This window comes from Oncorhynchus mykiss, chromosome 22 (genome assembly GCF_057628025.1).
Source record: "Oncorhynchus mykiss isolate SJ-2025 chromosome 22, ASM5762802v1, whole genome shotgun sequence".
NCBI classification, from domain to species: Eukaryota; Metazoa; Chordata; class Actinopteri; order Salmoniformes; family Salmonidae; genus Oncorhynchus; species Oncorhynchus mykiss.
Genome location: NC_143043.1, coordinates 14,646,723 through 14,671,518, shown reverse-complemented (window position 1 = coordinate 14,671,518; position 24,796 = coordinate 14,646,723). Strand labels below are relative to the sequence as shown.

At 41.8% G+C, this 24,796-nt stretch overlaps 2 protein-coding genes across 2 annotated transcripts; both read left to right on the top strand.

Moving 5' to 3' along the window:
- Positions 1-2,623: 2,623 nt before the first annotated feature.
- LOC110501405 (protocadherin-8) lies at positions 2,624-8,841 on the top strand. The gene is made up of 3 exons (XM_021578953.3): positions 2,624-6,708; positions 6,816-7,014; positions 7,256-8,841. The coding sequence occupies exons 1-3, from the start codon at positions 4,300-4,302 to the stop codon at positions 7,573-7,575; spliced, it is 2,928 nt and encodes a 975-aa protein (XP_021434628.2). The 5' UTR covers positions 2,624-4,299; the 3' UTR covers positions 7,576-8,841.
- A 1,303-nt stretch (positions 8,842-10,144) lies between these two features.
- On the top strand, positions 10,145-14,562 carry cnmd (chondromodulin). Its single transcript, XM_021578952.3, has 7 exons — positions 10,145-10,301; positions 10,482-10,625; positions 11,484-11,624; positions 11,737-11,850; positions 12,399-12,552; positions 13,125-13,321; positions 13,826-14,562. Exons 1-7 carry the CDS (start codon positions 10,242-10,244, stop codon positions 14,048-14,050), a joined length of 1,035 nt encoding a protein of 344 aa, XP_021434627.1. The 5' UTR covers positions 10,145-10,241; the 3' UTR covers positions 14,051-14,562.
- Positions 14,563-24,796: the final 10,234 nt, after the last annotated feature.

The following is a 24,796-nucleotide window of genomic DNA, read 5'->3' as shown; positions in this document are numbered from 1 at the left end:
CGGGCTTAGGAGAGGCTAAGGTCGAGTCATGCATCCTCAAAAACATGACCAGACAAACCCGCTTCTTAACACATGCCCACTTAATCCGGAAGCCAGCTGCACCAATGTGTCGGAGGAAACACCATTCAACTGATGACCGAAGTCAGCCTGCAGTTGCTAGAGCGCAATGACCCAAGTAAAGCCCCCTCCAGCCAAGTTCTCCCCTAACCCAGAATGACACTGGGCCAATTGTGCACTGACCTATGGGACTCCCGGTCACGGCCTGTAATGACACAGCCTGGGATTGATCCCCAGGCTGAAGTGATGCCGTAACACTGTGATGCAGTGCCTTAGGCAGCTGAGACACTCAAGAGCCCCTCCACAAACATTTTAAGCCATCATTGGGCTGCATGTACCAATATGATTCCTGTCCAATTAGACCCAATGTAGCTTGTTGGCGTTCATTTTGGAAAACTGGTCTTTCAGAGTATAATATCTTATTAGTTCTGCAATGACACTATAGCCCTACATCTTTATGTAGTAGTTTACTCAATGTGTATTTATTCAAAGGTCTCATCATCAAGGGTTACCTATCTATGTGCTGGACATAATATATTCCTATGGGATTTTACCTAAAGTGACGTGTACAGGGTAGGTTTGCTGTCACATTTCTTAAAATTGACACAAAACAGAATATCACATTATACAGTTGAAGTCGAAAGTTTGCATACACTTAGGTTGGAGTCATTAAAACTAGTTTTTCAACAACTCCACAAATTTCTTGTTAACAAACTATTGTTTTGGCATGTCGGTTAGGACATCTACTTTGTGTATGACACAAGTAGTTATTTCTAAAATTGTTTACCAATGTATTATTTCACTTATAATTCACTGTATCACAATTCTAGTGAGTCAGAATTTTATATACACTAAGTTGACTGCACCTTTAAACAGCTTGGAAAATTCCAGAAAATGATTTCATGGCTTTAGAAGCTTCTGATAGGCTTATTGACATAATTTGAGTCAATTGGAGGTGTACCTGTGGATGTATTTCAAGGCCTACCTTCAAACTCAGTGCCTCTTTGCTTGACATTATGGGCAAATCAAAAGAAATCAGCCAAGACCTCAGAAATCAAATTGTAGACCTCCACAAGTCTGGCTCATCCTTGGGAGCAATTTCCAAACGCATGAACGCATGAAATAATACGCAAGTATAAACACCATGGGACCACGCAGCCATAATACCGCTCAGGAAGGAGACACGTTCTGTCTCCTAGAGATGAACATACTTTGGTGCAAAAAGTGCAAAACAATCCCAGAACAACAGCAAAGGACCTTGTGAAGATGCTGGAGGAAACAGGTACAAAAGTATCTATATCCACAGTAAGACGAGTCCTATATCAACATGACCTGAAAGGCCGCTCAGCAAGGAAGAAGCCACTGCTCCAAAACCACCATAAAAAAGCCAGACTACGGTTTGCAACTGCACATGGGGACAAATACCATACTTTTTGGAGAAATGTCCTCTGGTCTGATGAAACAAAAATAGAACTGTTTGGCCATAATGACCCTCGTTATGTTTCGAGGAAAAGGGGGAGGCTTGCAAGCCGAAGAACACCATCCCAACCGTGAAGCACGGGGGTGGCAGCATCATGTTGTGGGGTGCTTTGCTGCAGGAGGGACTGGTGCACTTCACAAAATAGATGGCATCATGAGGGAGGAAAATGAGGTGAATATATTGAAGCAACATCTCAAGACATCAATCAGGAAGTTAAAGCTTGGTCACAAATGGTCTTCCAAATGAACAATGGCAAAATGGCTTAACGACAACAAAGTCAAGGTATTGGATTGGCCATCACAAAGCCCTGACCACAATCCTATAGAAATTTGTGGGCAGAACTGAAAACGCTTGGGTGAGGAAAGAGGCCTACAAACCTGATTCAGTTACACCAGCTCTGTTAGGAGGAATGGGCCAACATTCACCAAACGTATTGTGGGAAGCTTGTGGAAGGCTACCCAAAACGTTTGACCCAAGTTAAACAATTTAAAGGCAATGCTACCAAATACTAATTGAGTGTAAAGTATGTAAACTTCTGAGTCATTGAGAATGTGATGAAAGAAATAAAATCTGAAATATATAATTATCTTTACTATTATTCTGACATTTCACATTCTTAAAATAAAGTGTTCATCCTAACTGACCTAATACAGGGAATTTTTACTATGATTAAATGTCAGGAAATGTGAAAAACTGAGTTTAAATGTATTTGGCTAAGGTGTATGTAAACTCCGACTTCAACTGTAGGTAACACTACAAAGTCATTTTGATATTGTTTGGAATGATTTTACTCTTTTGTTTTCAAACAGGAAATCTGAATGGCAGACATTTTATTAAAAGATGCTTGAGAAAAAAAACTAAATCCGCACAAAATCCCTGACGTAATGCTTATTAAGGAGCAGTGATACTAGCAAGAGCAGTGGGCGGGTTTCTTCTTTTATCTCATCTTATTCAACTGTTACCATGCACCTGCAAAAAGGATCGCTCAGATGTTCATTTGGAATATTAAAACATGCTTCCCAGCCTGCCTCCAATTTGTTAAATGTTTCTTACGTTCTCTAGTATTAGTGTACCATGTTTAATACTTGTATCATAAAATGGAACAATCTTGGGTATATTTGGTTACTTTACACTGGACTAAAATGGGAGATCTCTACTTCTATAATAAAATGGAACAATTATTTCACCTATACGCTGGACTACTGGAGCATTAATCAGTCCAGTTGAGCTCCAACGCTGTGTAATTTGCCTCTGATTTCTAACCCTTGTAAAAGACTGAGAAGCTAAGTGCCTTCCACAAACGCAGACTATCATGGTATGTCTTCAGGCATGTTATGGACCAAAGTAATTAGCAAACTTAAAGCAAAGGCATCCCCTGAAACTGAATGAGTTTACAATCCCATTAAAAATGGAATTGTGTCTGTGGGCCAACTGTAAATGTTAAATCCATATCTTCCCGGAAACAGTCCTCCACTGCTTTACCTCTTTTCTCTGTCTTGTGGAATCCATTCAAGGCCATGAAAGATTTGCCCCCAAACTTTCACAGAAATAACACTTTCATACATATAAATCACAGCATTAAGCATAAAATGTTATCATGGGCCAATGGAGCCCATGCCATGCCGTTATCTCACAACTCAGAAAGTATTCTCTGTAGTTTTATGGAAAAATGTCATGCAGTGGATGGCAGACAGCATAGAATTCAAACGTTGGAACTAACTGAGAACTGAAGTTGAATAACTTGCTGCTACTTAGAGGTTTCAAGATGGTATTTTGTTTTAATGAGGACCCCCCCCCCCCCCCCCCCCCAAAAAAAAAGAATGTTTGAGTGAACTGATCAATTAGGACAAAAGTTTAACTTCTCTGTTGAATAAGTGCATTGTAAACATATGAGAATGGGTGTTCTTTGTTTTCACCCTTTGTTCTCGCTGTGTATCATTTGCTATCTACAAGAGATACAAGTTGCAAGTCAGCAGTACAGTCCGGGTGCCATAAGACGGATGTAATTCACCAGGTTACCATACAGCAGAAAAACAAGCATGTATGTTACTTTATTGCTTTGTGTTGCTTAGATAGTCACACACACACTCATAACCTGGCCTATGGAAACTGATCCATCCTGACCTATATCTTCCTTCTCACACACCCATAGTGACCCGCAGTCTAGCTGAATACCCCAAAGCCAGTCTTCATCTCTCGTCTACTTTTATTTAACCTTTTTTTTTAACCTACAAAACCTATTAGAGGAACGTGTACAATAGATGACAACAACAACATAAATCATTAGCAATGCAATTTTATCGTAATAAACATATAACAAACAAACACAATATCAACCAAAGACAGTTGCAATCAGATGATACAAACCCATGCATGAGGCTTGACTCCAAGCAGAGCATATCCTTTTTATTTTGCTGCTTTAGCGCTATGTACATTGAAAACAGGCTTAGAGGTCTTTCATGAGGGCTATTTTTAATTCTAAAGCGGAGGATTGGTCACACTTCGTCTCATTAGCATGCGTAGCTGTATAAACCTCCTCGCCACTGCAGGATTTGGAGCTGTGTGGAAGGCGGCAGGCAACAAGCGCGCCTGCTTGACTGGCTGCAGCGCGCAATGAACAACGGACTTTCAGCACAGTTCAGAGAAGGTGCTGTTGTTGCTGTAGACGGCAGGCATTTTCACCAGGTGAAGTGGTCAAATCGGTTGAGTGAAAGTGAAACGGCTTGGCTCTGTTAACTAACAAACCCACCGCGGCCTTGAACATGATGTGTGGCATTTTAACAGGTTGGCATGGGTGGATTTTTGGATTACAAATGTTATTTTTTTCACTAGCCGAGTCTGAGGGAAATACTCTGAAATACCAGACCAATGAAGAGGGAAGTCCAGGAACAGTGATCGGTAACCTGGCCAAGGACATGTCCTTGAGTCCCTCTTTCGGCTCCAATACTAATTTCAGGATGATGAAACAATTCAACGATTCTTTTATCCGGGTGAGAGAAAGCGACGGGGAGCTTTCTGTCGGGGAGAGGATTGACAGAGAGAGAATATGTAGGCACACTTTACAGTGTCTCATCACTTTTGATGTTGTCAGTTTTTCAAAAGAGAGGTACAAATTGATCCATGTCGAGGTGGAGGTAAAAGACATCAATGATAACTCTCCGGAGTTTCCAAACAAGGAATCTACAGTTGAGATCTCTGAAAATGCCGACGTGGGGTTCCGTATTCATTTGGACCCAGCCGAGGACGCAGATGTCGGTTCAAACTACATCCAAAGCTATCAGATTTCTGTCAACAGTCATTTTTCAATTGATGTGCTTTTGAGAGCAGATGGGGTTAAATATGCGGAGTTGGTGCTAATGAAAGAGCTAGACAGGGAGACTCAGTCATCTTATGCGGTGGAGCTTATTGCCACAGACGGAGGAAACCCTTATAGGTCGGGTTCAACGAAAATAACAATAAAAGTGACAGACTTTAATGACAACCGTCCTGTTTTTGACCAGAATAATTTCTCGGTAACTTTGCCCGAGAACGCACAGGTTGGATTCGTTTTATTGAACTTAAATGCAGTTGATCCAGATGAGGGTTTAAATGGAGAGGTGGGCTATGGGTTCGGAAAACAGGTTTCTGCAGAAATCAGAGAACTTTTCGAAGTGGACAGTAAATCCGGGCGCGTGAGACTTAAGAACCCAGTGGATTTTGAGACCAAGAAAACATATGAATTAGACGTTCAGGCGACTGATCTAGGATCCAACCCGACCCCCGCCGTCTGTAAAATAATAATTCATATCAAAGACGTTAATGACAATGCCCCAGAAATCAGTATTACGCCAATGACCTCCATCTCAACAGGCATCGCATATATCAGCGAGACAGCAGACAAGGACAGCCTAGTGGCGCTGATCAGCACCTCGGACAGGGACTCGGGCGTCAATAGCCAGGTCCACTGTACTTTATATGGGCACGATCATTTCAAACTTCAACAGGCTTATGAGGACAGCTACATGATTGTCACCGCCGCATTCCTAGACAGGGAGAAGATTAGTGAGTACAATTTAACAGTGATGGCTGAAGATTTTGGGTCACCTCCACTGAGAAAAATCACACAATACACCATCAGGCTAAGCGACGAGAATGACAACGCCCCGCACTTTACTAAGCCTATCTATGAAGTTTCTGTGGTGGAAAATAATGCACCTGGGGCATATATAACCACGGTTGAAGCCAGAGATGCAGACTTGGGGACTAATGGCAAAATTACATACAGACTTTTAGACAGTGTTATAATGGGATCACCTGTCAACACGTTTGTATCTCTGAATGCAATCTCTGGTTCAATATATGCACTGAGAAGCTTCAACTATGAAGTCATGAAACATCTGGAGGTACACATCCAGGCAAGCGATGAGGGGTCACCCCAGCTTCAGAGCAGTGCCATCATCAATCTAAAAATATTGGATCAGAATGACAACGCTCCGTCTATCATAGAGCCCATCCTTAATAAGGGATCAGCTGAGATTTTCCTGCCCAAAGACGCACCTGCAGGCTATGTTGTCACCCAGATAAAGGCCACAGATGCCGAAGAAGGCATTAACGCGCAGATGTCCTACAAAATCACGGAGGGGGGACACTTGGGTTTCTCTATCAATAAGGTTACTGGGAAGATACATGTGACTCATGAGCTGAACTATGATCCGTCTGAAACACTGAGAGTCCTAGTGGCTGTCAATGACAATGGGACACCTTCTCTGACCTCCACAGCCACTATACACCTCACTCTCATCGAAGGCACTCCTCCCAGTGTTCCTGGTAGGGTCCAAAACGGCAGTGTTGAGGTCTTTGAATGGGACATAGCCATTATCATAGTCCTATCAGGGAGCTGCTCCCTCCTCTTGCTAGCAATCATCTTAATCACTACCACCTGCAGTCGACGCAAACGGGTTAAGAGAGAGGCGGGATACAGTGAAAATGAAGACATGCCACATGTGGAGAAGGGGGAGAGCAGACAAATTGATTCATTGATCACCAACCACAAAAGCAATGTGTTTGATGTGCAACCTTTCCCTGAGAAAGCACCGTTGGCCTCAAGCAACACAATAAAAACAGCCCCTGATGATGGAAGACAAGTAAAAGAGTGTGTCTTTGACAACAGAATAATGGAGGGTCATTCGGAGGTAAGTCATTTTGGCTCGCTGTATGGAATGGCTGTCAATTGTTTTGCTGTTGGCTTTTCCATCACAACTAATATGTGTGTGTGTGTATTGTGTTTGCTTCTTCACAGGGTTATTCGACACTGCCTGGCTATAGGAAAGAAACCCTCAGACCCATAACCATATGGAAGGGTAATTCATTCACAACCATCTCCGCGCGAGATCCTCAGTTCAGTGGAAAGGACAGTGGGAAAGGAGACAGTGACTTTAACGACAGCGACTCTGACATCAGTGGAGATGGCCACAAAAAAGACTCCCCACCGATAAACAGTAAGGACTACTAATCAATCACAGGATGTTAATGTGATTTCAGACACAATGATATGTCACAATGATGACACATTATTAAAAATTCAATGAAAGGCATTATTCTCTGTGATGTTCTCAAGGTCTTTATGGCAAGATATTAAATGATAATGGTGTATCATAAAATGAAGGCTATAATACCCCCAACATTTGCAGCATGGTTCATCAAGGTCTAACTGTTTTGGCTGGTGTGTTGTTTCCACAGGTCTCTGGGCCTGCACCAGTGAGTGTAAAATCCTAGGCCACTCAGACCGATGCTGGAGCCCCTCTGCCACTAGAGCCAATACCAGCCTCTCCCATGGACCACATCTCTCAACCTTCTCCAAGACAGCCTCTCTGCCGCGAAACACTCTGCAAAGAGACTCCTACTACCAACAGGCTCACCTACCCAAAATCAATGGTCTGCAAAGTGTCTATGAAAAAGTCCAGCACCAAGAATTGGATTATATTCTGGTATGTCCACCAACACCAGCCAGGATACTAGAGACTGATGAGATATCCCTCCCAGAGTATGGACAGTCCTAAAAGATCTGGACAATGAACAATAATCGAAGCTCATCTGGGTCGTTCCACCATTTAGGTGCCTTTTGAGTTGTGGAAAACTTTTGATTTCACCTTATTCTTACATTCTGTCATAAAGAGCACATGTTTAACTTAATTTAAAAAAACACATTTACCCGTCTCAAGAGATTGAATTATAAAAAAAATACTACAGTAAGTGCCTATTAAGTGCCAAATAAATTAACAGGGTTGACTGTAAAATGGTTGACAATTTCATCTTAAATTAGCTATAAATCCCCTTGTGATGGGGAATGGATGCTTGTTGTGTGCAACAGAAGGGGCAATTGAATGCAAGCTTCACAAACAAAATGTAATTATAAAAAAATGGCTAGCCTATCTATCTATGGGTAACAGGGTTGACGTGTTATGCTCGACCCGCTCAGTTTTCCACCACAAAACACCAGAAAATTGCCAAAAAGAGTAAAACCAGCTCACCTGCCTTTACACTTTCATTTGACTATAAGATGTTCAATATACTTAAAACAAAATCACGTAACAGGGTTGACTTTTTTTTTAAATCTTAAAATGAATCCCTATTCACATGAAATAAATAATAATCTTCAGAAATGACTTTGTATAAGCAACAAAATAACTAGGGCTTTACAATGATGGTGAAAACTTGGAGAAATGTTGGTGTTAAGTTGGTTAAAATTTCACTAGAAGTCACAGAGGATGCTTAGAGGGACATGTCAAAATGCAGATTTTTTTTCATATAAAAAAAAAATCTGATTTATTTGATTTTCCATGTGGACTAAATTAAAGTGCACTTCATTTTAATATAACCAGGCTTTTAAAATTGACGTATCGGCACAATTTCTACTTAAAATATCAGAGGGACACAAAAGACACACATTTCGTGGAACGACCCATCTAATGAGTATTATGCATCTTTATATACTGTATAGCCAATTGTTGCGATGTTAGAGTGTTAAAGTAAGTGTTTAGTGTCTTCAGTCTCCTTATATGCTGTATGACTGTTTATTGTATTATGTGTAATATGCAAGATTTTGTACATTAAGAATATATTTTTCATAATGATTCAATGTAAACTACAATTTTATTATGAACTTTGAAGAGCATGTTTGACATTTTAATATTTAAAGGGGCATGACCATTGGACCTTTTGGCTAAACAGGCCCTTGATCAAGTGGAAAACAATCCGTATCAAATATGACCATGTTTGTAGTAGATTTTGTCACTACGTTGCAGAAATAAATATTAAAAATCAAATGATGTGTTTTTTTTCCACACACAGAACAAACTTAAATACAGTGTGGTTCCATACATCCTTTTTTTTATTGAGCGAGAACTTTGCTCATATAGCCTAGCACAAAAGGCAACATCATGCCTGATGGCAACATTTTAGAAACATTTACATTCATTTTTTATAACTATATTATGTTGCTTAACTTTATCCAAAATAGAAAAGGCAGGATTTCATCAGAGGTGGCTACATGAAAAGCTAAATTTCCAACATGACATGCCTGCTGCATGGTATTGCACCTTGCTTTATAAGTCTCAGAGGCATTGTGTAGCCTATCCTCGTCAGAAAATATTTATAAAGCACACAGAATAACCTCAATTAGCCAGCTCAGTGCTTCCCTAAAGTTACCCTTGAGGGCTAATGCATACGCTCAGCCCAGGATCATACTTGAAACAGTGACATAGGCCAAATAGTGTTTCAAGCAAGTAAATCATGTACAAGACTACATCATATTTGCATATCCATTATGCATTGCTAATGGGACAGTCAAAATCACTTCACCTCTCTGATTGGCTATTGGCTTACCAATCGTCCTATAAGAGATTGCGTGAGCCAGCCACTACCTGTTTCTAAGCAACTGTGGCCGTTCACATCCAAATCCCTCGAGGTCTCAGGTCCACTTTCTCACTTAGTCATGATTAGGAGCACACAGACAAGGAGATGATGGCTCTAGTTATCACCTCCGAGGGAGCAGAATGGCCATAGGGACTGGCCAGTCATCTAATCACATGAACTTCCAATCTACGATTTTGGAGACTGACACATTCTTCTGAATCACAATAAGCCATGTCTGATTAGAAGGCCAAATGAAGACCAATCTCTGACAGCATTTCGGTAACCCCAATCATTTAACTACAATGTAATGATGAGAGGCCAGCTAGGGCTGCTTGAACCAGCTATCTGGTTGTAACAAAGCAAAGTTATTACCTCCTGTGTTCAACCAATGAACCTGGACTTCTTGTGAATCTATTCCATGAACACCTGTAAAAGTAACAAAATCCAAATTTCTCACTGAGAAATTAGTTAGTGCAGAAAACCAATTAAAATGTACATTCCAACCTTAACAAACAAAATATGAAACTAGTTTAGTAGCCTATAGCCTAGCTATTTTAGACATGCTCCATTTTCACCAACCTCCAACGTGGAACTATGGAGTGTAAATAAATGGTATAATGGTAAAAATGGACTAAAACCAGTCTTAAAAAAAACATGCTAAATTCCATTTTGGCGACCACTGGAATTCCTTGTGCCCTCCGTCAGTGGCACGTCATTCACACTGAAGTACTGAAACTGGACATTTCGACCAAAAGAATCCACACCGGTGGCCATACAGACGTGCGCCATCACCATACAGACGTGCGCCATCATGGGAGAGACTTCGGAGAAAGTCCCAATTGCAGAGGACTTTGAACAATGCCTACCACCTGTAAGTAGCCTAAATTCAATAATTCAAATGCATATTCTCGGGAGCTGTAGGCCTAGCCTATTATATTGTCTTTAGTGTGCAACGTTTGAATTGCAAATGAAATATGGCTTCCTCGTGGCGCTATGCTTTGACATTGACTGTGTGCATTGCTGCTCACTTAGCATTCTGACCTTTCTAAAGGCATACAGTACGTCGGCCACGAAGACCCCCGTTGCTGTTGGTCGACTCTTGAGATTTGGGGCTGCGGCTCTCATTGCCGGGGCAGTGCTGATGCTTTGCGGATCTATTGGAGCTTTCTACCTCTGGAAAGCCAGTGACAAAAATGTAAGCCTTCATTTGTCGTTTGATTCCATATGGGTCATGATGTAACTTAATGTGGACGAGACAGGTAAATCTACCTTCAACTTGTGGGAGATGGTCTACCTGTAACCCTGGGAACGAGAAATGTAGGCTGAATCGTCTGCCACCCTTAACCATGTCACATTTGTTAAATGAAAAAATGTGTTATTTTGGTAAACAAATCTCTGCACATAATCAATCATTCATCATAAAACAACCATCTACTATATTACCAGTGGATGGTGGGCATTGAAAACGGCATTTGGATTTGCTGGTCGAAATCTTATTAAATGTCTGTTAAATAATGTCATTAATTCTATATCAACCTTTCCAATTTCACATTAGAATCACATAGCGTTCATGTGAATATTTTGGGCATGTAACTAAGGCTTGGTGGTGGTGACTGTCTCATTAGAGATACTTCAATATTTATTTGTGTTATAATGGGCTCACCTATAGGGCAAACATCTCAAGATAGATCCATGTCAAGGCCCTGCTGCCCTCCTCTGAGACATTATATTCAAATCAGCTGTGTGATTGGACGACACATCACACAGTATTTTAAGTGTTGCACATGAGAATCCAAGGAGGGGAGGTATTTTGAAGCATTGTGTCATGGTAGGATTTTGCAGTAAAGGCTATTGTTAGAAAGCTTGCTGGCCTATCTCTGGCTATTATAATTGTAGGTTTGGGTACTACACATAGAGCTTTATAACATTCTAATGAGCACTTGTAGCTCATAGCTGGCAAGTTAAATATTTCAACAATTATTATGATTGTTTACTGTATGTATTATGCATGACCTTGAATATCTTTAAACTTTACATTTTAAAATCTCATTAGGTGTACAATGTACACTACAGTATGAGCATCAATGGAAAGGTGGAGGAGGGTTCCATGGAAATCGATTCCGATAATAATCTGGAAATGTTCCGAACTGGGAGTGGAAATGACGAGGCGTTGGAGATTCATGACTTTCACATTGTGAGTTGTACTTATTTTCTCTCCGAAGTAGTTCCAAGGAGAGTTGGCAGGTGCTTAGGAAAGTAGCAAAGATGTGAGTGTAAATATCCCATCTCTGTGACTCCTGCTTCAGGGAATTACAGGAATCCGGTTCTCTGGAGGGGAGAAGTGTTATATTAAATCGCAAATCAAGGCCAACCTTCCAGAGGTGGAGACACTCAACAAGGAGTCATTGATGTTTGATCTGGTACAGTAAGCTACACTCTTAGAAAAAAAAAGGTGCTATCTAGAACCTAAAAGGGTTCTCCGGCTGTCCCCATAGGATAATTCTTTGAAGAACCCTTTTGTTTGCAGGTCGAACCCTTTTGGGTTCCATGTAGGACCCTTTCCACAGACGGTTCTACATGGAACCCAAAAGGGTTCTATGTAGAACCGGAAAGGGTTCTCCCTGAAACCAAAAAGGGTTCTCCTATGGGGACAGCGTAAGAAGAACCATTTTGGAAACCTTTTTTTCTAAGAGTTTATATACTAAACATAACTAGCCATAATGCTATAACTGACCGTATTACACTAACTTTATGTGAAAATATAGACACCCCCTTCTGTTCTAGATTTTCATTTATATTACTCAAAGATATGTCAATGATTCATTACAGCTTTACATGAACAAATTCATTTGTTTACATACATTTTTTTAATGGAGTGACATGGATGTAAAATGCATTATAAATGGTGATAAGCCTGTGGACATACTTTATTAATAATGGCCTCATGAGGTGTCTTTCACCCTGTCAGGAAGATGAGATCATGCCAGTGAAGTTTGATGAGGAGTCTCTGATGTGGGTGGCTGCTGACCAGCCCCTGAAGGACAGCAGCTTCCTCAGCACCAAGATCCTGGACCTCTGTGGAGACCTGCCCATCTTCTGGCTCCACCCCACCTATCCTAAAGGTTCCTCTGTCATGGCTCTTGCTTATCACATGGCTTGGTGATAGAATGAGAAACACAAAGTTAAGTGTAGAATAGGTATTGGCTGTTCTAGAATGAGATATGTAATTGTTATAGAACGAGATTATAGATTGCAAAATAGATAAAGTTGTTATAGAATGATAAGTGATAGACTGTAAACCACAAGACAGGAGACGTAGAACTGGTTTTCCCAATTTACAGTAGAACTGTCCTCCACCCAATAATAAACACAGACCAGTCAGTGGCCCTTCATCTGTAAACGTAATTTACATGCTTTAACCATTCTGATTTGTCTTTCAAAAGTGAGCAAGACAACCTGAACATTCTCAGGATGTACATTATTTGGAGACTTAAACAAGAGTCCCCTATTGTCTTACATTAAAAAAGAATGATCTTGAAATATGCAAGGAATCCTTGATATCACTGTAACTAATTCAATTATTCAACACGACAGAGAGACCGAGTAGATGTAAGAATTTCGCTCGGAGGACATTTGTGGTGTGCCTTGTGGTTATTGACCCAATACCTATGCCTCCTGTGGCTTCATGGAACAGATGGAGAGAGGAGAAAGAGAGACACCCAGAGAGCCAAGCGTCAGTTTGACATGGAGGAGTTTGAGGCAGCTGCTGAGGAGAGGAACACAGTGAGCCGTGCAGAGAATAGCACCTCCAAGAGAGCCACAGAGGAGGAGGCGGAGGCCACGGGCTCAGCAGCCACCGGCTCTGCCTACAACCCAGAAAACCCCTACCATGTGAGTACTGAGAAGTCGGTACACTTTAAAGAGGAGTTGTTTTCTTCAAGCTTTGATTTTATTTTGGCACCCCAGGATTCCTTTGTAAGATACTTCACTGAACGGTGAGCTTCCAAGTCTGTGTTAGGGCAAAACATGTCATAACATCCTTGACAAGGAGTTCTACAGTGGGGGGGGGGGGGGGATCTGTACAAACCCACACTCAATGCTCACTAGATTAGTTGGAAAGTGCCATGGGTGGGTAGGTGTTAGATGAACAGCTGCCATCTAAGGTCACTAGCAGTAGGTGATAACTTTACACCCCGTGTTTATGGCCCTGCGTTTCACAAACGGAAGTGAAAATCATTACCGCCTTTGCCACTGCACGTTGATTCAGCTTGTTAGAACCGTAGGCTCTGCCGAAAAGGGGACAGTTGGAAAACTGAAAAGAAATGGTGTGCTGCATATGAAGTTAATTTGAAAACATTGAACAGAAACATGAATCATTTACCTCCCACTCCACAGCGCAATCAGGAGGGAGAGGAGGGCACCATGACCTTTGACCCAATGCTAGACCACCAGGGGATCTGCTGCTCAGAGTGCCGACGCAGCTACACCCACTGTCAGAGGATTTGTGAACCGTTGGGCGGCCACTGGCCTTGGCCCTACAACTACAGAGGCTGTCAGGTAGCTTGTCGAGTGATTCTGCCTTGCCGCTGGTGGGTGGCCCGCATATTAGGTATAGTGTAAGTAGGACACCCATTTTCTCAAGCCAAATATACCAATTATGCCAAATACACCAAACGTCTGAAAGGTCATGTTCTGTAAGCAATATTGTAATTTCTATGCAGATATTTATTTTGTAACTTTTAATTTGGTTGTAAATACCTGATCGCAGCAGGTGAGCGATGTTTGCTAGGATGAAACAGGGACCTCAGCCGCATGATTTAGTAAGAAAAGGCCAGGCAAGACACATTTCCACCTGGACCCTCGTGGCAACATTTAGCATATACAGCACGTACACCTTCTCTGCAGGCAACACTTGAAAAAACAAAAAGGCCAAAACAAATGAAGCACAGCAGTAGCTTTTGATTTAGGGAATAAACATAACCTAATATCTGTCTTTTCTTTTCAACATATCTTTTCAGTAAACATATTATAGCCTACCAATGCTTTATTTGCACTACGCTGTCTTTGATGGAATGTATGGAAATGTATACAGTGATCATTATAAATGCTTAATAAAGATAATGTACAGTTTCTATGACGGTATGGTGTAGGTTTCCCCTGAAACTAATGACAGTGCTAATCACATCTTCGTTGAGGTGAACTAATGTGATCTAATGTGAAATGAGTGTCAGGGAAACTGACATTTCATTTCAGTAAAAGTGACACTTCAGTAAAAAGCAATGAGACAGGTGTGGAGGGAGGTTAAGCAGCCACATAACATGATCACAATGTCCTGCCAACCCATTTTCCACCAAAACCTAGATTGGAGTTTAAGTGTAAATCCCCCCCCCCCCCCCATCTACAAGTCAAAGGAAATCAGATCAGCATATCTAAAGCCATATTGCAACTTCCTAAATCATTGAAAAGGGTCACGCTGAGATCGAGTCGATTTCACATGGAATGATCCCTGCTCGTCAAATTACAACAAATGTGAAATTGCACCCGTTTTGTCTGTGAAGCGCCATTGAAAGCATGTAGCAGTGTGAATGGCGAAACACAAAGAGATGCTTGTGTTGATGCAGAGATCTTTCCTGGTTTTTCACGGGGTCGAGGTGCTTATCACATCTGCAGTGCTGATAAGACAGTACGTTTGCCTCCGTAGGCTATATAATATTAATCCCCCTCCCACGTCTACAGATGCACTTAAAGGAAGGTGACAAGCATGACATATCCAGGACCTCCTGATGGCTCGTGCTCTGAAGTGCAACCGCTAAAAGAGCCCCAAGTACCCTGAAGTGATGTAAATTTGCAGGGGGGAGTCCAATTTCCATCACTGCGCTGTCACTGTCATGGTCATTAAACTAAATCAACCCGCAGTGTGTCACATAGCTCCCAATTTAAAGTCCTCTCAATAATGGAGTTATACTTGGACTGTAGATTGCAGCGCTGTATTGTATCTCTGACCTGACAGCAGTAAGAGCAAGAGTAGACTAGGCTGCCATTTATTTTGTCTCTTAGAAATGACAGCCTGACAGTGCGTGTGAATATGAGAGGTAGCATAAAATAATTAATTGATCATATTGACCCCATTGGGTTTCAGAAGTAGTATGAACTTCAGTTCAACTAAGTCAGACACTATATGTCATTTATGTAATTGAAGGTCAATTAAGAAGATAGAGTATAGTGAAGGCCACTACGTCATCCTTTTTGCACAGCGTGGATATATCATGGTTAAAGAAACAACTAAGGAAAACATTCTGACTCTACAGACAACCAGGAAAGAGGGAAAAACTCAAAGCCAAGAAAAAAATCTCAATCACCACAAAGCAAAGCCAAAAAAAACTATTTACACTGAGAGAATTCCATTGCCCAGAACAACAGAAGTTATCGTATCCCCGGGCCACATTCTAAAAAATGTGTTTCCTTTCGCCATCCCTCCCTAGAAGAGAAATGTTCCCCTGTAGAGGGTGGAAGAGACAAATGTGTTGGAGGAGCAGCAGCCCCAGTGTGTTTGTCTCCCCTCTGGAGCCATGCTTACCCAGGGAGCCCTTCAGGCCAGGGAACAAACAGGCCTTTGTGAGCACTGACCCGCTGTGCCCAGCAGCCAGACTGCAAACCTGAACTCCCTTGCTAATGGGAAACCATAGACACAGAGTCCAACTCAGCCCACTACAGCCCAGGGCGGGGGAGTGCCAGGCTTTTCATCATCGTCCATCAAAACAAGGACAGGCTGGCAGGGTTCTGACTGCAGCTGTGTGAAACTGCAAGAACGCAAGCTCAAAAGGTTATTTTCTTTCTTTCACAGGCACCTGCATACCTCAATGTAATACAATGTAGACACTTGTAACTAGTAACGATTTTATTTGATACATGGGGGCTTACTAATCAAGCTTTTGCACTTTCTGGAATATGCCGTGAATACATGAGTTGGTCTGTTGGAAAAGGCTTGTTGTTGCCTCTAACACATTAGTAGTGCGAGCCACACTGGCAGGCATTCCCTGCATTTGATTGCATGTTTTCCATTACATTCAGACATTAATAGAATAAGCGGTAGTGACAGTCCGTTTTGCATCTAACCCAGTACACAGAAAACCTTTTAGACCTGCTCATTATGTTTTTCCGCAAGAGAACACTGAAATGCTTTCATTGTTAGTGGCATTTTCAGAAAAGAGCGCGTAACATGACTTGATTTTTTTCTCCCATGGAAATATCAACACAGCCACCAAAATGTTTCTTTTATTTTCCCCTTGTATGGTGAGAATGATTTTGGAACATGGATTAAAAGCTTTTTAATCCCATGGTTGAGTGACCACTAGCCCAGTGGTCTGACTCCCCCCTTCTGTTAGCAGGTCTCTCTGAAGTTATACTGCCTTAGGCTGTAGTGGCAGCCTTCCCTCTCACTTATTTAGTATGCAAGCCCCAAATGCCCATTAATTAAATGCCTGCTGGTTCTGTACAAAAAGGCTTGCCCTGTTTATTCCAGTACGTTCAAACTGTAAATTGCTTATTTAGATCTGTTTGCATCTAACGAAACGCTAGTACTTAATGAAATGTTGAAATTCTCCTAGGCACCAGCATCTCTCTACATGCAGTGTTCACTGTCTACTTTGCCTCTCCATGTATTGCACACAGTTGCCTTCTTTTACTTGAATTTCAAACCTGTGTGTAGGTGGAGTGTAGGTGTAAACTGGCCATTATAAGGGACTGTATGATTGGTTCTTGGTTCAAAAGAGATGGTTAGTATGGTGGGCGTTTCCATATTGCATCTGACTACAGAGAAAGCCACAATGATGGAGGTGGGTTATCTTTATAGTACAGAGAGGGATTGTATAGACTTGCTTTGAGAAAGGTTTACTACCCCTAAGGACTAAGACATTCTGCTTCCAGACCACCTACTGTACTTTTACCTTGTTAGTAAATGCTTTGAGATTAAGGCAGTACTAAAGTCTATGTAATACAACGGGATTGTTTCCCAGGCTTTCCCGATGTGTTTTGCAGAAACCTTTCCACTGGTTTTGTACTCCTATTCTAGACGGGCTTTAGCAGAGCTATAGATACCTCAAGGCACAAATCAAGACTTCACATTTGCAAATTGTAAAGTTAGTAGCTCCTCCGCACAAATGTCAAGAGGCTTACAACATGAAAGAGCAAGTTGTCCAAAAGTGTTGCTGGGAGTACTGACAAAGTTTATGAAGAAGAAAGTAAATGTGTTTTTAATCCTCTGCAGCACGTGCAACAATGAGAGCCTGAGCGCTTAGATATGCCATCCCTGGGGCAGGCTCTATACTTAAGGCTTACAACAGCCTCATTATCTCCCTCCACTCACATCAGATCCTAGCAGCAGTTTGTCACAGGCAGACTCCTTCTGCCAGTAGGCATCAGACCAATACTCCTGCAACACTACTGTACATAATTACCATATGGACAGCATTTTGAGCCAGACGGAAGAATAAAAAGCTCTCCAGGCAGATTCCCCAGATGACTAAACTATATTTTTTTTAAATCTAATTTCCATCTAATTTGCAGCAAATTATTATACAGAAGTATTTTTTTTTACATTAATTTATAGAACAGATCAAACAAAGGTTCATACTTTGATTTTTGGAGAGTTGTTATTTTGATATACTTTATTTCATGTATTTTTAATCTCCCCTGCTTTTCCTCGGATCTCCATATATATATATATATTCACACACTATAATAAAACATACAGCAAATTAATAACTGTCAGTACACATGAAATGCTTGTCTGGGTTGTGTGAGCAGTTCCAGTGAGAAGTCCCTTTACCTGCCGCCCCACTGTTTAATTCACTTCACACTGTTTAATTAAATCCACAGTCTGGGGAGTCTCGGTGCCACCATGGGAAACCGTATCTGGGTCTTGTGTGCACAGAGATTACTTCGGGAAGGTCTCAGACAACTTCTCTCTCTCCCTCTCTCGCAGAAGTTGACACCGACGTCACAGTCTCTGGGGACGTAAGACCATGATTGTCTCAATGTCATCTGCCAGTCATGGCACAACTGCAGGGAAACAGGACAGCACACACAATTTGTTTCTGTGTGAATTGGCGTTCATTTGCTGTGACAGGAAAAGGTCCAGCAATAATTGACAATAAGAGAATATGAGAGAAAAGTGGGGATCAGAAAGAAAACACAAAGTTAACAAGACAAGGAAGATTTCTTAGCTAAAAAAAAAAAGAGGTGATGATTCTAAAAAAGGTATAGAAAGACGAACCATTTCACACTGTGCATTGTCTAAGTATAGCCGGTTATTTGAGATGTTCCCTGTGATATTCCGCTCGGATGAGTTGCTATACCAGATCGTCTCCTAGATCAAAACAACACAAATTGGTTGTGTTGTAAAGGAGTGTTCCATGACCCCAGTGTCTGTGCCACAGCATCACTGTGTGTGCCAGGCTGTCAAAGCACTAGAGCAGCTCCGGAAGATGAAGTGCATGAGTGTCTGTAACACAGCAGGTATCAAAGCAGTGTGGGTTGGAAAGCACGCTTTCCCCCCCACCCCTCCGCCCTATATTCACTATGAAGGAACATATTTTAGAAGAAATATCATGCACAGATTGAATAGGATGGTTGTTCAAATGAGCCTGTAATTGCATGATTGTGATAGCGTTTGTCTGTACATGCGTCGTGATTATATCATTTAGGGGATTATGATTATGAGTTCGTACTAACGTTGGAGGAGAATATATCTGGTCCATTTCATTTTGGCACTTGAAAGTCACTCCTTTGAGATTGATTCCGTTAAATCTTTAGCGCAGCCTACTGGTGAAATGTGAAATGGGCAGAGAAGCAGACAAAGGAGGTAAACAATGTTGTATTCTGACACTGGAAAAGGAAAAGGGGATTACAATCATACATAAACAGGAATGTGTTTGACATTTACATGAATTGAAGATCAAAAGAAAAACCAAGAACCTACATGGGGCCATAAGAGTGACTTTGAGCAATATCTTACACAAATCACAATTTTATCCATGATTTGATTCATGGATGCTATTTAATATGTCTGGGCATAAATCATTGTATCTCCCAAAACATAAAAAAAATGCAACTATTGACATCTTTATAAATAACACACACATACTTTGCAGTCTGCCAGGTACAGGATGTAACGTTGGAGTACAGAAACTCTCGTTCAGAACATTATTATATTGCATTAAAATGATCTGGCCCTGACAGCTAATTACGATCTTTTCACAACAGGTTGAAAGTCAGCTTCTCGCTCCAGAAGTGAAACTTTCCATACACTATGGGAAGCAATAGAATTCCTACTGAAATAGTTCAGTAGATTGATAAGGTATTGAATAGAAGAAATCCTTCCTATCTGCGCTTGCCTTGTCCTGTGACAGGACCCATCAGGTGTTCAACCCCCCTCCCCCTTTCTGACCCCATTCTGCCACCTCCGTTTTCCTTCTTTTCCACTCGCAGGTCTTTTATAAGTGTCTCCATGCATTACACATTTAACAATGCATTAAAAATAGGCCACCATCAGTCATTCAGCAGGGAAGGCAGAACCCACCGGTGTCTCAGATTTGATAGGTTTCTCTAGGATTGGGATGTAAAAGGAGCAACACAAACATTTAAGTCGATGTGAGAGGAAGGCTTTCTCTCAGACTCTCTGAGCGACGGAAATATACATTTGTGTCCTAATAATTTGTCATGCCCTCTCTGACACAGTCTTGATATTAAATAGGAGAACTAATTTGGCTATAAGCTCTTTCAAAATTGTCATTAAATCCTCAGTACATTGCTGAGGTACAGCAGCATTTGTAGAAACTGAGCACTATTCTCTATGTATCTGGGTAATCTCTTTCCAGGTGGTAAGAGCGTGTAATGCTGGATATGTGCCAACACTAACTGCCTTAAGGCCAGGTTTTCCAGGTAAACATCTGAAACAATACAGTCATTTTACGGGCTTAGGCATATCAACCTATAGTGTGTATGATGTAGGTTGTCGGTGAAACATGGTGTGATGGTCGGGAGTGAGCCAAGGTCTGAGGTCTCACTCTCTCTGTCGGAGTGTCACGTGCCAAAAAGAAGATGTTCAACTGATGACCATCTCACAACAGACAGTGCCACAGGTTTTGTTACTAAAACAGCAGTATACCACTAACAACAGTAAATGTGACGCCTAGAGTCAGACGTGAGACTGAGCGTGCAGAACCAATAAAGTCAATGAGGAACAGCCATAAGCTATTTGTCATTTACAGAAACGCAGACATAACTCTAGTCATCATCAAAAATAAGATAAAAAGAGGACCTCTTGTTACTGTAAAAGGCATTTCATCACAGATCAAAATAAATCAGTCTTGGAATTACATTCATAGAACAACACTGAATCGGACATCTTGGCAACACAGCAGCTTGCGAAAGTATTCACCCCCTTTGGCATTTTCCCTATTCTGGGGTGTTGTATCATTTGATTTACACAACATGCACTTGGAAGATGCAAAATATTTATTGTGAAACAAACAAGAAATAAGACAAAAAAAAAGTGAAAACTTGAGCGTGCATAACTATTCACCCTCCCAAAGTCAATACTTTGTAGAGCCACCTTTTGCAGCAATTACAGCTGCAAGTCTCTTGGGGTATGTCTCTATAAGCTTGGCACATCTAGCCACTGGGATTTTTGCCCATTCTTCAAGGCAAAACTGCTCCAGCTCCTTCAAGTTGGATGGGTTTTCGTTGGTGTACAGCAATATTTAAGTCATACCATAGATTCTCAATTGGATTGAGGTCTGGGCTTTGACTAGGCCATTCCAAGACATTTAAATGTTTCCCCTTAAACCACTCAAATGACGCTTTAACAGTATGCTTAGGGTCATTGCTGGAAGGTGTACCTTTGTCCCAGTCTCAAATCTCTGGAAGACTGAAACAGGTTTCCCTCAATAATTTCCCTGTATTTAGCACCATCATTCCTTCAATTCTGACCAGTTTCCCAGTCCCTGCCTTGATGGCCAAAAAGCTAAATTTTAATCTCATCTGGCCAGAGTACCTTCTTCCATATGTTTGGTGAGTCTCCCACATGCTTTTTGGCGAACACCAAACGTGTTAGCTTATTTTTTGTAACATTTTCTGGCCACTCTTCCGTAAAGCCCAGCTCTGTGGAGTGTACGGCTTAAAGTGGTCCTATGGACAGATACTCCAATCTCCGCTGTGGAGCTTTGCAGCTCTGTCGGGGTTATCTTTGGCCTCTTCTTTGCCTCTCTAATTAATGCACTCCTTGCCTGGTCTGTGAGTTTTGGTGGGCGGCCATCTCTTGGCAGGTTTGTTGTGGTGCCATATTCTTTCCATTTTTAATAATGGATTTAATGGTGCTCTGTGGGATGTTCAAAGATTCGGATATTTTTTATAACCCAACCCTGATCTGTACTTCTCCACAACTTTGTCCCTGACCTGTTTGGAGAACTCCTTGGTCTCCATGGTGCCACTTGCTTGGTGGTGCCCCTTGCTTAGTGGTGTTGCAGACTCTGGGGCCTTTCAGAACAGGTGTAGAGATACTGAGATCACGTGACACTTAAAGTCTACCAGTGTGCAGTCTAACTAATTTTGTGACTTTTGAAGGTAATTGGTTGCACCAGATCTTATTTTGGGGCTCCATAGCAAAGGGGGTGAATACATATGCACACACCAATTTTCCATTTTGAATTTTTTGAAACAAGTTCTTTTTTTCACTTCACCAATTTGGACTATTTTGTATATGTCCATTACATGAAATCCACATAAACATCAATTTAAATTACAGGTTGTAATGCAACAAAATAGGCAAAACGCCAATGGGGATGAATACTTTTACAAGGCACTGTAATTACAGGCAAACGTCCATAGACAGAGAGACAGAAAAACAAGAACATAACAAAATACAACGCAAGAAAAAAACGTACATGTGTCAAAGTAATTTATTGTGTTAAGTTGCCAAGTGTCCTCTTACTCAAGTGGAGGTGGGCTTTCAGCTCTAATGTTGCTCAGCTTGCTCCTGTAACTCTGATTCAATATAGTCTGCACCTCTTAAAGTGGCAATACTTGAGGCAGAATTTTTTTAATTTCACCTTTATTTAACCAGGTAGGCTAGTTGAGAACAAGTTCTCATTTACAACTGCGACCTGGCCAAGATAAAGCAGTTTGACACATGCAACAGAGTTACACATGGAATAAAAAAGCATACAGTCAATAATACAGTAGAAAAAGTCTATATGCAGTGTGTGCAAAGGGGGAGGTAAGGCAATAATTAGGCCATGGTGGCGAAGTAATTACAATATAGCAATTAAACACTGGAGTGATAGATGTGCAGAAGATGATTGTGCAAGTAGAGACACTGGGGTGCAAAGGAGCAAGATAAATAAATAAATACAGTATGGGGATGAGGTAGTTGGATGGGCTATTTACAGATGGGATATGTACAGGTGCAGTGATCTGTGAGCTGCTCTGAAAGCTGGTGCTTAAAGTTAGTGAGGGAGATATGATTCTACAGCTTCAGTGATTTTTGCAGTCTGTTCCAGTCATTGGCAGCAGAAAACTGGAATGAAAGGCGGCCAAAGGAGGAATTGGCTTTGGGGGTGAACAGTGAAATATACCTGCTGGAGCGCGTGCTACGGGTGGGTGCTGCTATGGTGACCAGTAAACTGAGATAAGGTGGGGCTTTACCTAGCAAAGACTAGTAGATGACCTGGAGTCATCTTTGGCGACGAGTACGAAGCGAGGGCCAGCCAACGAGAGAGTACAGGTCACAGTGGTGGGTAGTATAATGGTGCTTTGGTGACAAAACGGATGGCACTGTGATAGACTACATCTAATTTGCTGAGTAGAGTGTTGGAGGCTATTTTGTAAAGGACATCGCCGAAGTCGAGGATCGGTAGGATGGTCAGTTTTACGAGGGTATGTTTGGCAGCATGAGTGAAGGATGCTTTGTTGTGAAATAGGAAGCCGATTCTAGATTTAATTCTGGATTGCAGATGCTTAATGTGAGTCTGGAAGGAGAGTTTGCAGTCTAACCAGACACCTAGGTATTTGTAGTTATCCACATATTCTAAGTCAGAACCTTCCAGAGTAGTGATGCTGGACAGGCAGGCAGGTGTAGGCAGCGATCGGTTGAAGAGCATGCATTTAGTTTCACTTGCATTTAAGAGCAGTTGGAGGCCACTAAGGAGAGTTGTATGGCATTGAAGCTTGTTTGGAGGTTAGTTAACACAGTGTCCATAGAAGGGCCAGAAGTATACAGAATGGTGTCGTCTGCGTAGAGGTGGATCAGAGAATCACCAGCAGCAAGAGCAACATCATTGATGTATACAGAGAAGAGTCGGCCCGAGAATTGAACCCTGTGGCACCCCGATAGAGACTGCCAGAGGTCCGGACAACAGACCCTTCGATTTGACACACTGAACTCTATCTGAGAAGTAGTTGGTGAACCAGGCGAGGCAGTCATTTGAGAAACCAAGGCTGTCGAGTCTGCCGATAAGAATGTGGTGATTGACAGAGTCGAAAGCCTTGGCAGGTTGATGAATACGGCTGCACAGTATTGTCTCTTATCGATGGCGGTTATGATATCGTTTAGGACCTTGAGCGTGGCTGAGGTGCACCCATGACCAGCTCTGAAACCAGATTACATTGCACAGGTGGGATTCGAAATGGTCGGTAATCTGATTGCTAACTTGGCTTTCGAAGACCTTAGAAAGGCAGGGTTGGATAGATATAGGGCTGTAGCAGTTTGGGTCTTGAGTGGTTCCCCTTTGAAGAGGGGGATGACCACAGCAGCTTTCCAATCTTTGTGAATCTCAGATGATACGAAAGAGAGGTTGAACAGGCTAGTAATAGGGGTTGCAACAATTTCGGCAGATAATTTTAGAAAGAGAGGGTCCAGATTGTTTAGCCCGGCTGATTTGTAGGGGTCCAGATTTTGCAGCTCTTTCAGAACATCAGCTATCTGGATTTGGGTGAAGGAGAAATGGGGGGGCTTGGGCAAGTTGCTGTGGGGGGTGCAGGGCTGTTGACCGGGGTAGGGGTAGCCAGGTGAAAAGCATGGCCTGCCGTGGAAAAATGCAATATGAAATGTTCAATTATAGTGGATTTATCGGTGGTGACAGTGTTTCCTAGCCTCAGTGCAGTGGGCAGCTGGCAGGAGGTGCTCTTATTCTCCATGGACTTTACAGAACGTTTTTGAGTTTGTGCTACAGGATGCAAATTTATGTTTGAAAAAGCTAGTCTTAGTTTTCCTAACTGCCTGTGTGTATTGGTTCTTAACTTCCCTGAAAAGTTGCATATCATGGGTGCTATTGGATGCTAATGCAGTATGCCACAGGATGTTTTTGT

What these genes read in the sequence shown, in the direction of transcription:
- cnmd (XM_021578952.3), top strand. Translation starts at nt 10,242, where the DNA reads ATGGGAGAGACTTCGGAGAAAGTCCCAATTGCAGAGGACTTTGAACAA. An exon ending in GGAAAGCCAGTGACAAAAAT is followed by an intron (nt 10,626 to 11,483) that starts GTAAGCCTTCAT and finishes AAATCTCATTAG; the next exon opens with GTGTACAATGTACACTACAG. An exon ending in AGTCATTGATGTTTGATCTG is followed by an intron (nt 11,851 to 12,398) that starts GTACAGTAAGCT and finishes TCACCCTGTCAG; the next exon opens with GAAGATGAGATCATGCCAGT.
- LOC110501405 (XM_021578953.3), top strand. Translation starts at nt 4,300, where the DNA reads ATGATGTGTGGCATTTTAACAGGTTGGCATGGGTGGATTTTTGGATTA. An exon ending in TAATGGAGGGTCATTCGGAG is followed by an intron (nt 6,709 to 6,815) that starts GTAAGTCATTTT and finishes GCTTCTTCACAG; the next exon opens with GGTTATTCGACACTGCCTGG. An exon ending in AGACTCCCCACCGATAAACA is followed by an intron (nt 7,015 to 7,255) that starts GTAAGGACTACT and finishes TTGTTTCCACAG; the next exon opens with GTCTCTGGGCCTGCACCAGT.